Source organism: Plectropomus leopardus, chromosome 17, assembly GCF_026936395.1.
Source record: "Plectropomus leopardus strain MGB_pleo_1.0 chromosome 17, ASM2693639v1, whole genome shotgun sequence".
NCBI classification, from domain to species: domain Eukaryota; kingdom Metazoa; phylum Chordata; class Actinopteri; order Perciformes; family Serranidae; genus Plectropomus; species Plectropomus leopardus.
Window position 1 is genome coordinate 23,988,380 of NC_142192.1, and position 17,915 is coordinate 24,006,294.

General features: G+C 35.0%; 1 protein-coding gene across 1 annotated transcript; it reads right to left on the bottom strand.

The window, feature by feature from the left end:
- Positions 1 to 1,142: 1,142 nt before the first annotated feature.
- spaca4l (sperm acrosome associated 4 like) lies at positions 1,143 to 16,798 on the bottom strand. Its single transcript, XM_042507226.2, has 3 exons — positions 16,642 to 16,798; positions 4,057 to 4,167; positions 1,143 to 2,854 (listed from the first exon to the last, which is right to left on the bottom strand). Exons 1-3 carry the CDS (start codon positions 16,691 to 16,693, stop codon positions 2,625 to 2,627), a joined length of 393 nt encoding a protein of 130 aa, XP_042363160.2. The 5' UTR covers positions 16,694 to 16,798; the 3' UTR covers positions 1,143 to 2,624.
- Between the last annotated feature and the right edge of the window lie 1,117 nt (positions 16,799 to 17,915).

A 17,915-nucleotide genomic window follows, 5' to 3' on the forward strand; every position in this document is an offset into this window, starting at 1 on the left:
ATTAGTGTGAAATTGTCATAACAAATGATGTAAGAATTCTTAAATTAGAGGCATTTTTTTGAGGTCACAGTGACTTTTGACAACCAAAAATCTACAGAGTTCATCCTTGTATCCCAGTGTACATTGGTGCCAAATCTGAGACATTCAACAAGGTGTTTCTAGGCGTATTGCCTTCACAAGACTGGGATGGATGCAAAGTCACAGTGACCTTGACCTTTGACCACGAAAACCTAATCACTTTATCTTTGACATTAAGTGGACGTTTGTGCCAAATTTGACGAATTTCCCTAAAGGCATTCTTAAAATATCACACTCTCGTGAATGAGACAAACCTGCAATACCAGTGAGCTTGACCTTTAAATACCAAAATGTTATCAGTTCATTCTTGACATTCTGTGAATGTTTGTGCCAAATTGGGAGAAATTTAAAGTTCTTGAAAAATCCTGTTGACAGGAGTTGTAAGTACAGATAATCTGAAAACATAATGCGTCTTGCCACAGCTGTTGGCGGTTTGGAGGCATAAAAATGATTCAAATTGATAGTTTCTGCTAGTTTTGGCTAATAAATTAGTCAACCAACTGTTTTAGTTTACTCACATATACATGTGTGTAAAGTGTGTTAAATGTGTTTCAGCTCTAAAACATATTATTGTTGCAAGGTGAAAAGTGAAGTAGAAAAATATGGGTATATTTATTTTTATGATTCTACTGAAGAGTAATTTAAGAAATAAGAGATGTAGAAAAACATTAAAATCTGAGTCAGTTTGCGTTATAAAACCAAACACGTAGTATCTAACTTTTACATCTTCAGAACCTCCAGACCCTAAACAAGCTACACTTGACTCAGAAAATGCATAATTTTAGAAACTTTTTTAGGTACTTTTCTTATTTACAAATGATTTATGGTGTAAAAGCTCTTTGATTGCAGCTTTGCTCTGGTTTGAACAGCAGATTTCCTCATACACTGAAAATGTCTGCAGTGTGCCAAAACCTGAAATCAGGACAGATGAGTGCCATCACACCGTCTCGGCTGGCAGCATCAAAACCTGAAGAACCAGTTGGCCCTGCGGGACAGCAACAAGCCGAGAGACATTTAGAGAGAAGAAACTAAATGAAAACAGTGAAACCACACAGGACGAAATCTTTTCCCAGTTTACAAATTTATTGCATTCTTCAGATTGTCTATGTATCAAATTCTGAAACAACATTTAGACAAGTTTCTTTTTCAAAGAATAATGCCAAAAGTGACAATTTTGAGAAATCAATTTTAATGATTTGTCTTAAATAGAGATAATCTGAAGATTGGTCCTGAAATTGTAAAAAAAAATTGTTGAAAGTATTGCTGCAACCTCAATTACATTTCAATATCTGCAAACATGATAAATTTAATCACGTTCTTCTCATATTTACATTCAGAACTAGCAAAATAAACAAAAGCTTTTACCCAACAATTTGCAGTGAGGATTTGACACAAAAACCAAAAAATAAAAACAGGTTAAACGCAGAATTAATGGAGCCATTTGTGTAAAAAATTAACAGAACCAGCTAAACAAAAAGAAAGATTTTCACAAAGACAACCAGACATAAGTCAAGAGAGAATTTACAAAATGTTAGCTACATAATAATAATAAAGCAAACAAATGGCAATAAATGGAATGAATACAGATAGAAATGTTCGCAGGAGATTTGAAATCTATAATATTTTGAATATTAAGACTCTTAAATGACAGTATAAGCGGGTCAAAGGCGATAAATTAAAGAAACAGTTCAACATTTTGTGAAACTGGGAAATTCTTCTTGCATTGAGTTAGCGAGAAGAACAATACATCTTTTATGTTTATATGTAAAAAACATGGAGCTACAGCCAGCTGCTGGTTAGCGTAGCTTAGCATAAAGACTACAAACAGGGGACACGGCTAGCCTGGCTCCGTCCACTGGTGGAAAAAAAAACAAAAGTAATACCATGCCTACAGCTCAAAATTTGTATTATGTGTGTGTAAAAAAAACACAACTTGTTAGTTAAACTTTTTACAAACTTGTTTGGTAGCCATGTTTTTGTCTTTATTTTAACCTTCACTTTTCATCAGGCTAGCTGTTTCTCAGTGTTTCCAGTCTTTGTGCTATGCTAAGCTAAGCTAAGCGGCTGCTGGCTGTAGCTTCACATTTAATGGACATAAATGAAAGTGGTATCCATCTTCTCATCTAACTCTTGAAAAAAAACAAAGGCGAATAAATTTCTCAAATTGTTGGACTGTTCCTTTAAGCTGTAATGACCCCAAAATTAGCTACAATGATGTTGCCCATTAGTTTATGGGCTCCAGTTTTGAAGCCGAGTTTGGTATATTGGTTGTCGCAATCTATGACGTTTTGGCATAAGAAATTACCATATTTGGACAAGAATTAGATACAATTAAAAAGGACAAAAAGAGGGAATTTAATTTGAACTTGTATTAACATTTTTGTGACGATACACCTCAAGAGTAGTGAACACAAGACCCATGTGGAAAAAAAAAATCAGAAGAGATTATTTAATCCTTGTAGTGCTGATGTGTGTTCATTATGTGTTGTGCATTTTATGTGTTTGTGTGTGCTCTTTGTGTCTTCTGTCATCTACTGTATTTTCTGTCAAACCAGGACGTGGGCCACAAACAGAGCAGTGACGGTGGCGAGGGCCAGGCTCAGCCCGGAGGCCCCGGGCAGACCGGGCGCAGCGTTGCACAGGTCAGTGTTGCAGCACGTTTTGGTCATGGTGTAGACGGTGGCGTTGGAGGAGCTGGTTGGGAAGTTCACCTGTTCGGTCGAGTTGCATTTGGCCACTGCTAGACAGCCCTTCTTCTTGATATCCAAGAAGCCAGCTGTGGAGTGACGACAAACACACATCGTCACTGACAGTTTCTATTGTTCACTGTGTTTGACTTTGAGAGGTGTGGGCTGCACACGGGGAAAAACGTGTTCCTCCACGTTTGGCGATTTTCTGGTTTTAACTATCATTTAAATACTAAATACTAAAAAGGTGCTTGATCGACATCACTTTTCTGGTGCTGCTTTCAGATGCCTTTCACAAGTATTTTAACCCTTTGTTAAAGTCAATACAATTGGTGCAATTTCTTTCAAAATCGTGGTGGAAAAAAAGCTATGAGCAACTTGTTAATAATTATTCCACAAATTGCAAATAATAAAATTATAGATTATTATAGATAGGAAATATATTGTAGAAACTTATTTTTAAAGAAGCTAGGGTAAAATTTCTAGGGGAAAAAAATCTTTCTTTTTTTTTTTAAAAAAAAAGGCTAGGAAAAAATATATATTTATAATTATCCCTATGTTACAGAAATATATATATATATATATATATATATATATATATACAGAAATAAATACATACATAAATGCTGTTTCCCAGGTTTACCATATTAGCTCATATAATCATCAGACAGCCCATCAGATCTTGAATTGATAAATAAAATGGGTGTAAAAACAAATGTTTATACATTGTATGTATGTATGTATGTCGAAATTGTTGGAAACATTTGTATTTTTTTAATTATGGGCACATACTGCCTACATTTTCAGTTCATGTAAAAACATATATTTGGGTTCATTGTTATGTTTTTACCACTCTGTTCACCACAAGTCTCCTTTATTCCACTTTTTTATTTATTCTTTATTTATTTCAGCTCCTCTGCTCACTTGCTAACTAGTTTTCACACACTCTTACACTCTAACACCTGGTCTTAAATGTGTTAAAGCAGGTTGATTGGCAGCTGCTTCATTACTATAAATTCTCTACTTAATTAGCTGAGCCACTCCACAATCTTTCCTTGTAGCCCCTAATTGGGAATCATTGGCTGGAATTACAAAACCTTTCTGTTGATTGAAGAATTAAACATTGTCCTTGTCTCAACCTTTTAAAGAAAACACTTTCACAACTGAAAAGGTAATCTCCATTATTGGTATTTTGAGAATTCAGCCTGTTGTGTTTCATGTAAATGTTGATGACAACACTTCTTTATGGAGAATGTCGTCCAGTGAGATTTTTAACGTCTGAGCTCCTTACCTGCCTGCCCGACACCACTGTAGCATTGTTCCCCGCTGTCACAGGTGACTATAGAGGTTATGCACAGGTTCCCAAAACCGAGGCCGCATTTGTAGCACTGCAGGGCTTGAACTGGTATCGGCAGAGAGTGGGAGGGGGATGGAGGAGGGAGACAAGGAGGAAAGAGGAAGTAGAATAGTAGAATTAGCACAAATAGTTTGTACCAGACTATAATTAGGAGGTTAAAATGCAGGTTAATAAATGCGTCAGCACTCCAGTAAACATCATCTCGTGTTTGTCTCGACCGAAGGCCTTTGCTGAGACTGTTTCAGTGTCTCCCATCCACTCAGACGATGCAGCGTGGCATTTTAAACAAAAAGACTGACAAGTGACATAAAGTCAGTGACCATGGAGGGGACAGACTGGTGACTTTTGACCTGTACCACAGGTACAGCATCTTTTAAAAGTTTTGTATATAACTTTCAGAAAATCATCATGCTGTATTAGAAGGCTGGAAAATACATCGCAATCATATTTAGAATAATGTTGTTATGTGCATTGTTCCTGTATTTCTTTTGAACCACTGGTACACTGATTTCTTGTCATAAGTGGAAAACTTGAAACTGTACTCATGGTTTTATTTATAGTTGGGCGATATGGCTCTAAAATAAAATCATGACATTTTCAGGCTATATCACAATACACAATATATATTTCAATATTTCCTATAAATTACTGTAAACTACTAAAGAACAAAATAACTACAGTTGCAAATAAAGTAGCTACTGCCATTAAATATACTACAGTTAAAATAAAGTTGAATAAAATACTGTTATATGTGTTAAATAAAGTATAAAGTTAAATGAAGTAATGGTATAGCAGGGTTAAAAAAAGTATTGTTATAATTAAATAGATCAAAGCACAAAGGGTTATCAGATGTCAACAAAATAAAAGATATAGCAACATATCAAATAATAGATATTTTTTTAAATCATCAGACAATATATTCTGTCATATAACATAGTCCAAGTTTTACTTTTTTATTTTAAATGCAAGCTAAAAAAGTAAACTAAATGAGTTTAGTGTCAATATTTGCAGTTTCTGACAAAAAGAAAAATCAGTGCACTTTCAACATGACAAACCTTTAATAAAACCTGAGCTATTTAACCGGTTTCACGTAACAGGTGTGATTAGTGTCCAGACATAGAAAAATGACTCCAGACTGCAGATAATTGTACACAGTGCAGAACCTATAAATTCAAACCATTAGTTTGCACAGTGGAAACTCTTAGGTCAGTTTATAGTTGAGGTTTGTTGACAAAAGCCTGCCTCACAGATAACAGGACTAAAGAGGTGGTCATTAACTGAGTGCGTTTGTCAGCTCAGGGTTTTCCGATCGCTCACAGAGAATCAGCTCACATGACAGAAACGCGCTTTTCACAACTGAATGCAAAGAGCAACATGTAGTGAAAAATATGGCACACAAAATAACATCCAATAAATAGGATTAGCTATAAAGAAGGCAACAATAAACACATAACCATAGTTAAAAAATTGGGGACTCCCATCGATTTTACACCTGAACATCAGTTTATTTGTAATAAAAACAGTTGTATAACATCTTTTATGGCTCTGGAGAAGCTTTGGGGTTCTCCCTTTAAATGAAAAGTCCTCATTTATATAGTTTCATTTTTTGCAGTTAGAACAAGAAAACAATATACTTTCAATGTGCACCAACAAGAAGTGATGCAACTGTAACACAACAGAGTGTAGACTGATGAATCAAAATCCAGGTACGCTGTTTGTTTGTTTGTATTATTTGTCCAATTTTATGGAGCTGTCGTCTCATAAAATTGTGATTAAAGACACTCATTCTTGTGTTTAGATAAACCCAGGTGATATAAGCAATGTGCAGACAAACGTCAATCAAATTTGAATTTTTGAATCACGCCTCAAGCTTTGTCATGAGGAAGTTGTTGTTCTCAAAACTTCCTGGAACTGTTTTTTGTTTTTTGGTTTACTGCTGTCCACACCCTGTTCTATGTATATGGATTGACAGCTCATGCAAAAATAAAAACCTGGAAGCAAATCAAATGTCACCACAGTAGCTTTAAATCATTGGACTGGAATTATGGCAGCTCTGGCTTAGAAGACAAAAAACCCAACAACATATGAAAAGAAACAACACTTTAATAAAAGCTATGTGCCAAAGATTTACTGTACGTCAAAATAAAGTGTTTGTTTTGTGTTTTGGATTTTTTTTTTTTTTTTTACAAACTTGCCACATTCACATGTCACTTGTGGTCCATTGTTGGACCATGACCCACCAGTTGGGAACCACTGGAATAGAGGATCTAACAGACACATCATTTAGTTGAATTGTGGGAAAAGTAAGATCCAGTTTTTGACTCGTGTTAGGGACTAAAAGGTTCTTTCTTCTTTTTTTCAATGTATCTTTCCCCAGTCTTAAACAGAGTAACAGTTATAGAGATGCAATTCTAAATCACATTTTAACAACATAGTCCCGACAGCCGTCTACATGTGCACGCTTAAACTTCCTGCAGTATTAAAGTTTTCCATATTTCGACATTATCAATGACAGGTTGGGGCATGTTAATAGGAATATTCACAGCTGCACATCAACAGGAATATTCACTATCATTCGCCATGTAAACAACGAAGTAAGAATATCGTCTTTTTTGGAATAAGGGTAAAACCTGTACTTTTTTTTAATGCATGCAAACATAATGACTGAGGCTGAACATTGACCTCATTTTAGCTGAGGTGAAAGAGTGAATCTCATACACTCAAATGATCTCAGTGGCAGCGGAGGAACACCCAACGTGCACCTGTAAACTGGGCTGCTTGGACTGATTAACAAAGCTACTTCATAATAAGCCCTCTGTCATTATAAACTGGATTGAACATTGTCTTGGACGCGCTCCAAAGGACATACAACATAAAAACAAAAACACAACAAAGGTTGACGCTTCACCCGTCATCGAAGCGCTGAAAAAGTTGAGGCCAGCTCAAATTCCATTTGAGGTGCGTCACACTTGTCAGTAGCAACAATTGTCAGGCGTTCACTGGAAATAATCTGTAGCTTGTTGTTTTATCACTTGTAGAGTAAAAGCAGAATTACAGACTTGAATATTATGAGATCAGGTTGGTGAGGACTAAATGACAGATTGCTCTTTGTGAGATGATGCAAGAAGATGCAGCTCTTATCAGCTAAAATGCAGTCTCACATTTATGTATCCCACTGCATTTACAAAAAACAACATTAACCTTAGTAACTCATGTAGGGGGATGGATGCTGCTGTTTTACTAACATGTTTGCTGAGCTGACTCATGATCATGCACAACTTTTTCCAGTTGAGTAGCTCCCATTACATCACACTCAAAAAAAAAAAAAAAAATCACATGCACACATGGTTGTCACTTTTCCAGGATGAACATATTAGTAAATGGTGGAGAAATGACAAAAAGTTGTTAAGCTCCTCATTAAACCAGAGTTTGACTTGAAAAAATAAATAATATGCTTCGGTTTTCAAGTGACAAAATAAAAACCTGTATGACCCAATGGGAGGGCCTGACTTCAATCAATCAATCTGATGAGATAATTTAGATTCTTCACTTTAGAGATAAAAACAGCCACACCTTTGTTCTAACAGCCCCACACCCTGTCTCACAGGTTTCGGTTACACCCGAGTTCAAGTAGAGCTAAAAATTTACACACTTTTGACAATCCTCATGTCCTCTCTTGTTGCTCCTGCTCACACATGATCTCATAAATACAATTAAAATATAATCTGTTGTGAGATAAAACATTTTTCTTTGCCTGACAGACACAAAAAGTCCAAATCAAAGTGTGCGTGGTGAGATCAGCACGACCACACCTAGAAACACCTCAGCGCTTTGCAATGCTGACTGATGTGTCACCATCTGAAATCCAGTCTGACCTGATCCTCCACGCTACTGAGTCATCTCTCTCACGCAAGCGCACACACACACACACACACACACACACACACACACACACACACACACACACACACACACACACACACACACACACTCAGTTGTGCAAACAAGAGAGGTGAAGTCACATGGTTGCAGGACAGCTAAATGCGTTCAGTTACGGCAGACTGTTTGTTCTCTGCAGCCAAAGTGTCTCGGCATGTGATTGGTTGCGTCTTCTTTGATTGCAAAAGATTCCCTACACAACATATTTCCATACAGAGCAGGCTCGAGGGTTGAAAAGATCAAATAAGTATGTATACATTCATATACAGGTGCAGTCAATCACTTCTGACAACTTAATAGGCAGAGGAGATTTACAGGCGAGACGCTGTGTTACATATTTGCAGAATTCATTTGCAAATGACTCCTTCTGCAGCTGCTGGAGTTTAAGAACTTTGTGTCTTTATGAATGTGGTTAAAAAAAAAGTTTCTCTTATACTGGTAAGTCATGTGGTAAGCATTTATGTCACCTCCCCACACACCTCCTTCAAATCTTACTGCAGGTGCACGAGCATGGACACACATGAGCACAAAACACATGTTAATGAGGACGAGTTGCCGGATGTCCGGAGTGCTCAAAAATGTCCTGAATAGCTGTCAAAGTAACCGTCCGGAGTACTACGAGTCCTCGGATAGTTTACTTAAGAAAAAGTAGCAAAACAACATTGTAGAGATACTCTTGTTACAAGCAGAAGTCCTGCATTCAATATTCTACTCTAAAAAGACACAAGTGTAACTAGTGCAAGACAAAAAAAACCTCAACAGAATAATAATATACAGATATAGATTTAACAAAACTATGAGTTACTCAACCCAATATTACAATAATGAAGGTGAAAGCCAACTGCAATATCAATATTTCTACATCTATTAACCCTTTTTACGCAATATGGCTTGATTTCTGTCTTGATTTCCAGCTTGATTTCCTCATTGCAATGAGCAATGTAAAACGAAATGATGAAAAAAAACGCACAAAAAAATTACCTTTTTTAATTGTTTACCTGAAAATTGTTTTTAAAAAGAAATAAAAAGGAAAGTTTAAAACAAGAAAATTACCTGCAAAAAGTGCTTAAAAATGATATCAATTTCAAGACAGAATTTTAAATATCTAATTTTAATCATTTTAAATATAGTTTTCCCCCTTGTTTTTTTCCTTTTTTTGCCCTAGACATTTTTCCCAGCTTTTTAAAAATATTTTTCTAAATCTACTCATTTTTAAAAATGTGTGAAACATTTCTTATGTTGCTCATTGCCTTTTTTCCCAAGTTTTTTCTTAGTGCTCAAAGGTTAAATTCGTGTGAAAGGCGTCTGACAGGAGCACAAGAAAAGTGATGCAGCTTCAGGTTTCAAAGTGTTGAACAAACTATGTATTTAAGTGTCTTGAGTAGTTCAATCTTTAGGCTTATAATGTGTAATACTATTAGAATATGTGGATGATATCTTATATTTAAAATCGTCTGCAAGTGAAAGAGTAAATACAGCTGTCATATAAAAGCAGTGGAGTAAAAAGTACAATATTTGTTGCTAACGTGTCGTTGAAGTAGAAGTATAACATTGCTGAAGATGTAAATACTTTAAGGGATAGCTTTGATGTTAAGTAGTGGAGTTGTATGAGGTACTTATCCAGTCATGTCTGTCAGCATGCCTCCAGTTTGGAGAAGCTTAAACAAATTTTAACCACCTAAAAAACTCCCACCTAAGTATAAGTGTATATTGAGAGTATTTTTACTGCTTTATCCTTCAGTCAGACAGTTTGTTAGGACGAGGAAGCCTTTAACAGCTTCAGGTCTCCATCTCTGCTCTTCTCAAAGCCACCAGACTCCATTGACAAAAACAGAAATTTAAGCTTTTAGAGCACAGGAGCTGCTGGTTCACCGCTGCTTCAATCAGTTTGTTTGTTTGTGTTATTTTGTGACTTTGGTGTTTTCAATGGTTAGTTCGAAATCACCAAAGTCACACAGTAACATAAACCTGCTAACTTAAAGAGGCAGCGGCAGAGCAGCACGTCTGCTGTTCAGTGATGTTAAATCACTGTTTTTGTCAATGGACTCTGGCTTTGGAGAAAGAGATATAACAGCTTCATCTTCCCATCAGAAATAGATGTCTGACAGCAAAATCAAGCAGTAAAAATGTTTTAGGTGGGACTTTGTTTTAGGTTCCTAAAATACATTTTGCTGCTGACTCCTCCACAGCAGCACAAAATTCATCGAAATCGAGCCCACTTCTCCTAACTTTGGGTGCCAACTAACTTTTATTGTACAGTATATAATACACTGACAATGTAATAATACCTCATACAACCCCACTTCAAAAGATCTGATTATCCCTTTAGGTAACGTTTAAATAGCCCAGAATTGTGATAGAGTCATTGAATAAGGTTATCTTTCCCACTAAGACAGAGATCAGCAACCACGAAAACTGTGAAGTTGAAGTTTTCAGGCTGATTATTCTACTTCAGAAACAGACAAACAGTATGTAATATTTTAAAATTCACTCTCAATTAGAAAATCTTTAGGGAATGGGAGAGTAAAGTCTATCAGATGATATTCTCAAACTCACTTTAACTATAGTTCTAAGGGATTAAATTAATACATTTGCTAAATATAAAAAAACTAAAACTAAAATTACAAGAAATATTATTCTGTGTTTATTTTTTAGGCCGTTAAGTGAATCTAAACTTATTGAAAAGGACTCTACAGCCTTAAATATGTAGAAATAACAGAATTCATAAACAAGAAATCCAAAATTAAGTCAGTGCAGATCAATAATTAAGATACTTGGAGCACCAGTATTTCATAAAGTGACTTTTGAGGATGATATTTTTATATTACAGTGAGTTATTCTGCCTATAATCAAGCAAAATGCTGCTTTTTCCATCCAGTTTGATGACAAGGAGGGTGTGAACCCTGAGGTGTGGCACATTACTGATCAGTGTTTCTGACGTGCGCTGCCCTCTGCTGCTCCGTCAATAAAACAGCAGATCACAGAGCATCAGCCCTTCAAGCTCAACATGTTAAAACTCAAAACACAAGGGCAGATAGATAAATAACAACGGAACTAACGGTTAATGATGAGTTTAAAAAGCAAAAATCCTGTTAATTCTTACACACAGGAAAGAGAAAATAGTAAAAAAAAAAAAAAGTGATGACAGAGGGATAAAAGCTTTGATAGTGGACGGTGGGGATGAAAGAAAGAAGTCTTTGAGGCTTTAAACGCAGCAAACGCAGTGACATCTTGTGGTTTACAAGATGTATAGCAGTCGCTGAGAATTGGACAAAACACCAAAGTCATTATAGTTAACTAAAATTAAACTAAAAACTAAGACTGGGTGAGGGAAATAACATTTTTACTGAAATAAAAACAGAAAAGAATAATTAAGTTTATTTAGAATAAAAAACTAAACCTAACAGAGGAGATGTAACTAAATCAAATAAAAATGTTCAGGAAATATCTTTAATTTTAGTCCAATTTGATAAAATTGGTGTTTACGTTTATTTAAACTGGGATGTCTACATGACTGTATCGATTGCCTTCACAAAGTGTTGTTAGTGTTATCAATACCTATTATGAACTTCTAAACTCTTGCCCCTGACAAATACCCCTATATTATGATAAAAAAAATGTAAAAAATGTAAAAAATAAATCTATTGAACTCTGAATTCATAACAAAATAAATAAAAACTGAATAAAATTAAAAATCAAACTACAATGCCTGTGCAAAGCTCTACAACACCTCTGTTTTATTTATTTTTATTTTCAGAATCATATGTGTGCAATAAACGTCATCAATCCTGTGTAATGTAAAGTTTATAATCTACATTTTATCACAAGTGTTGCATTAAATGTAGGTGGTATTGTGCAATAAGTTTCAGTAAAATCATGAATTAATGCAAAAGCCTGTTTTTCTGATATAAAACCTCAGTACTTAGTTTATCCTCAGTGTCACTGAGTGCTCACATGTCTTACATTATGTAACATTTCATATGAGAAATTGCATAACTTTAAAAACTGTCACACTAAATGAAACACTCCCCGAAGCACTAATGACGTTTGAACTTCTGGACGTCTTTAGTCACATGGTGTCGCTGATTTGAGCCCCGACACAATGTGTGGACGCTGTGCGCGTCACAGGAGTTCAACGAGCTGCTATTCGCCCGTCTCCAGCTGATAGTGTCCTCCGTGTGGTGTCTTTTTTGTAATCAGTGCTTTGGGAGGAGTCACTACCCAGCACTTGCAGTGAAGGCATCCTTTTAAGATAGTTTGTTTCTAGTTCAAACAAGTTTTTATTTTGTGTTTGTTGTCAGTCGTTAACTCATCCATGTGTGATCAACAGAAGCAGCTGAGCAGTGACTAAATCCAGCCTCCCACCGGCTGAAAAAAAAAAATCTGCATTTTCTTTAAAGTCCTATTCAACTTCATTTTTTTTAAAAATTAAGAGCTGTTTTTCTGACTGTCTGAGCTCACTGTGGGGAACAACTGCAAAGCAAAATGGTGGAAAAACAACAAGCCCAATATTAAATTCACAATGTGAGTCATGTGCTACAGCACCAAACCCACAGTGCACGGAAAATTAAAATGAGACAACATGTCGTGAGATGAATATGCAAACATGAAAAGAAATGTGAGGGTAAAAATGCAAAGAGTGCCCTCAGAGTGTCTGCTGGGATAACAAACATCCTCAAACCTTTAACTTCTTAAAAGTTGAAGATAAAGACACCGGGGAAAGGTGTGTTGTGTAAATATGCCCACAGGTCACGATGCAGACATCCTTAAAGGATGGGATTACCCAGACTGATGGGAGGAGTAGGTGGATTAAATGTTCAGCTTGAAGGGGTTTTTGTCCCCCTCTGAAATTAGTTTTTACAGATCAATAAACACATAAAACTGTAACATAAAAATGCAAATGGAATTTGCATTTGTATTAACCCTTTAACCCCTAGATCAAAATCAGTTTATTTCGCCATGCTCAGAAGTCTCTCACAAGCATTTGAACCATTGAAAATTAATTTGATTTCTTTGACAAAGAAATGGGAAAAGTATAATGAGCAACTTGGCAAGAAATGTCCTGCAAATTGAAAAAAAAAAGGTAAAAAATGACCAAAAAATAGAATTAATTATTAGATATTTTCAAGAAATGTATATACAATTATTTTAAATTATGTTACAGTTTTGTTTTTTTTTTTTTTTTTTAGCACTTACACTTTTTTTTCCCAAGTAGTTTTCTTATAACTTTTTTTTTCGAATTCCTTGCTGAATTTTGGGCCCTTCCCTGTTTACATGTCCATTGCCTCCTTCTCACAGAAATCAAGACAGTTTGTTCACGTTTCAAAAGTTCAAATAAAAAAGGGTTTAAGATAACAGGTTTACTCCTGACTTTCATCTTGCAACCTGACAAATTTACTGACATCTGGATTTAAAAAAAGCCGAGCATTTTTGTCTATTTTTACTTGCATCTGGTGCTTGGGGAAACCTCTCAGAAGCCTGTAACATGTTTACTTCAAAACTCAAACCAGACTGCCGTCTGAAATCATCCACTTTTCACCCACTCACACATATTTATCCCTCCTGGTCACTTTTACAAGTTGATGTAAAACCTTTGTATGTAATTATTTGTATTTGTGAATCCCTCTACTGTTACAAATAACTGTTAAAGCAAAGTATTCACAAGCCAAAGGTTGAAGTTATCACCTGAAAGTATAAAAAAAACAGCCAGGACTAGAATATAGTTCCCGTTAGGAAGGGTGTGGTTTGAAACAGGAGACTGAAACAACAGGGCTAGGGGGATCCAGAGGAAAAAAATGGACTACAATAGCTTCAAAACACAATAGTCGAGGAACAAATGGCTCTTATAGTGCGCCCAGTCTAAAGATCCTCTATAGAAGTGGAATTTGAGACTTGGGCAAACCCTCAACTGTCTCAGGGTGAGGAATTTCTCATGCAAAGGCTGGCAGGTTTGGACATGATTCAGTCTTTTAATAATGTCTGGAAAAAAAGAAAAAAAAAATCCCCGCACCACAAACAGGCTGCCTCACCCCAACCCGTAATAACAGCATTAGAGTAAAGCCTGGGATGTGCATGGAGGTAAACACAGCAACTCTGTGGCAACTTTGTTTCATCTGTGAATCTTACGCTTTCTGTGCATCTCTCTTCAGCTTAAAAAACAAGATAACATTTGATTTTAGGGCTGCAACTTAGACTAAATTACTCAATTAACCACTTGAAATATTAAACTATGAAATACCATACACTACTAAAACATGACTATTATAAATTCCCAAATACCAAGGTCTTATTTTGTTTTATCCAACCAATGGTCCACTTATATATTCAGTTAAATGTCAAATATGATGGAAAAAACTGGCAACCGTGACATTCGACAAGCTGAAATCAGACCATGTTTGGCATTTTTGCTTGAATATTTACTAACATTATTAATCAGAGTTAAAGAGTTTTTCTGTCGAGTAAATAGCTGATTATTTAAACTCTGATTCAGTTGTTAAATCTTTATTTTTAGTTGACTACGTTAACTTTTTAAAAATTACTTTTAGCTACCTATTTCAAATGTATTACTTTTAGCTAAAAATATTTCAACCGTTTGTCCATTAGCCTTTTTTATCCATCTTTTTTAGTTTTTAATCCATTATGATTAACAGTTAGCTATTTCAACCGTTTGCCTGTTACTTTTTATGCTAACAACTCTTTTAACCATCTTATTTCTAGCTAGATCTATTCCAGCTGTTTGTCCATTAGCCTAATTTTAGCTATTTTAATTGTTTAGCTATTCCTTCTAGCTAACTATATTGACTGTTTTAGTACTTTTAGCTAACTATTTCAACCATTTATCAATTACAATTAATATTTACCTGGACATTTCAGCTGTTTATGCATTACTTTTAATGCTAGCTAGCAAATTCAACCGTTTGTCCGCAACATTTAGCAAACTCTATCAACTGATTTATCACTTCAAGCTGATTATATCAACTGTTTTATCACTTTTAACTGCATATTTCATCCATTTCATTACTTTTAGCAAGACATATTCCAACTATTTGTCCATTAGCCAACTTTTAGCTAACCATTTTAACCGTCAATGCATTAATTTTCTCTAACTATTTAAACTGTTTATCCAGAAATTTTAACACTAGCTTATTATTTCAACTGTTTATTTATTTTTTAGCTAACTATTTCGACTGTTTGTCTGTTACTTTTAACGTTAGCTAACAATTTCAATTGTTTGTCCACAACTTTTAGCAAACTTTATTAAATGATTTATTACTTTAAGCTGACTATAACAACAGTTTATTACTTTTAGCTAACTATTTTATTAATCCATTTTTAGCGCACTATTTAAACTGTCCATCCATGACTTTTAACACTAGCTAATTATTACAACTGTTTATCCGAAACTTTTAGCTAGCTTTTTAAGCTGTTTATTATCTAACTATTACAAGTGTTTCCCGTTACTTTAAGCTCACTATTTTGAAATCAGTTGGGATGAATGTTTTTTCAAGGTACAAGGTAGTTTATTAGTATTTTTTTTTTCAATATAGTTTAGAAAATAAATTAATTGATCTAAATTAAAAACTCAAAAAAAAAATCACTTAAATTCAGATGGCACTGACAGGAACTTAAAAAAAACAACAGGTTATGTTACAACAAGGGGTGCGTTCGCAAAACTGATTTAACACTCTTACACTAAAACAACAGAGCTGTTGTTCAAAGACACAGAGCGTTTTGTTTCTACATGAATAAACAAACGGTGTAGTTAACCACACATTTACTCCAAAGAGCTTCACTGTTCTTTATGTCATCTGAAACAGTCAAATGATTGCTCTGATTGTTATCAGTGCAACTGATACACACCCCAAAACAATCAGGGACAGATGGTATATCATGATACAACAGTTACCAGAACAAAGTTAATCTCAAATCACAGGGTGGCCATTTGTCACAAAAAGGTGCCCACTTCTTGTTTTGGGCCCCCTGCCCCTAAAATGATGTGAAGACATCACTGCAGTGAACACACCCAGTCAAACAACAGCTCCAAGGTCTGCAGCCTTCAACACTGAACACACAGACTTAAAAAAAACAAACAAACAAATATTACACACACACACACACACTTGTGACGCACAAATCCAAACAGGGAAAGACAATTAAAGTTTTTAGTATTATTGACCTATTTGACAGGATCCCATCTGTGTTGAAAAAAATGTACATTTTTCTCGTCTAAACTAAAAATAAGATAACGGAAAACATGAGAGCTGCGCGCAGAAACAAAATCTAGAAATGTAACACAATACAGTAAATTTGCAAAACAACAAAAATAAAATCCAAACGCAATTCTGCAGAAAACACTGGTTTTTTTTAGGGGAAACCAACCCAAACAAACCACAGCCACATCAACGTCATGCAGAGAAACCTATTTTATCGGGGGAGAAAATTAAATGCTCTCTCTAAAATGCGAGCATGTTAACTTTTAGTAAATTATGTTTTGGATGTAGGTTAAGTTTTCGTAGTGACACGCTTTAAACTGCATTTTTAAATGAATAAATCCTGATTTATTTAGAGTATTTTACTCACCGGCTGCAATGCAGAATCCGACAGCAAAGAGCTGCAGAATAACTCTGTTCATCTTGGAAATAAATGACAGGAAAAACGCTACAAATTAAACTTTCAGGAGAGACTGTGTGCCTGTGAAGACCTTTTTTATGTGTGATCACAAACTTTTTTTTCCGCCATTTATAAGCTTCCACCTCCCATCCAAACGTCACCGTTATCCAATCAGAGGAGGTCTTCTGGGACACCCAACCAGGTTGTTTCTCCCAAACTCTCCCACCTGTCTGAATCACACGCGATGTGGGAAGACTAGGAAAACAAATAACTCCCATGCATTATTTAAATATTCCTGTATGGATTTTATGGTGTTTTGGTGTTGCTGAAAATAGACTTAAATGTTGTTTTATGACCTTGTAAGCCACTTTAATCAGCAGTGGGAAGTCACTTTACATATACTTTAGTTTTACTTATTAGGGCCGTATGGCTTTAAAATAATATGATTTTTTTTTTTAGGCTAAATCACAATACACAATATATATCTCTGTATTTTGAAATCCCCTTAAAAATACTAAAAAACAAAATTATTAAAGAACTACAGTTATAAATAAAGTAGCAACTGCCATAAAATAAAGTTACATAAATGCTGTTAAAATAAAGTTTTATAAAATACTGTTACAACTTTAAATAAAGTTAAGTATAAAGTTAAATAAAGCACTTACATAAATTGAAACGCAAAGGGTTAACAGATGATGTAAACGAAATGAATGATATAGCATAAAATTAAACTATAGACATTTTTATAAATAAATCTCATCATATCCCACAGCCATAGTTTTATTTAATTTCAGGGGTAAATATCATTCATTTGACTCTACTCCATTTTTAAAAAAAATACTTTTATTAATTTTTTTATTTATTTAGTTTAGATTAAGATTAAATACAAAGATATGATAAGCTTATTAAATACATCCAGTTGTTAAAGATTAAACCAGCCTTTTTTGGGAACAGTTACAGGGGCGGATTATGAGTAAATGAGTCCATGGGCACAGACATGCAGCGGGCCCCACCACCTCAGCGACATAAGAGCAAAATTTATAGCTGCTTAGCCTCTTTTTGTTGTTGTTGGTGTTGTTTTTGTCTCTTTGTAGTCATTAAGCATCTCTCAGGTTTTGGGTCTCTTTATGGTATTTTTGTGTCACTTTGTCAATTTATTACAGTGATTGATTTGCCCTTTTTTGTAATGATTTTAATTGTATTTGTAGTTGTTTTTGTGTCTCTTTGTAGGCATTTTGCGTCTC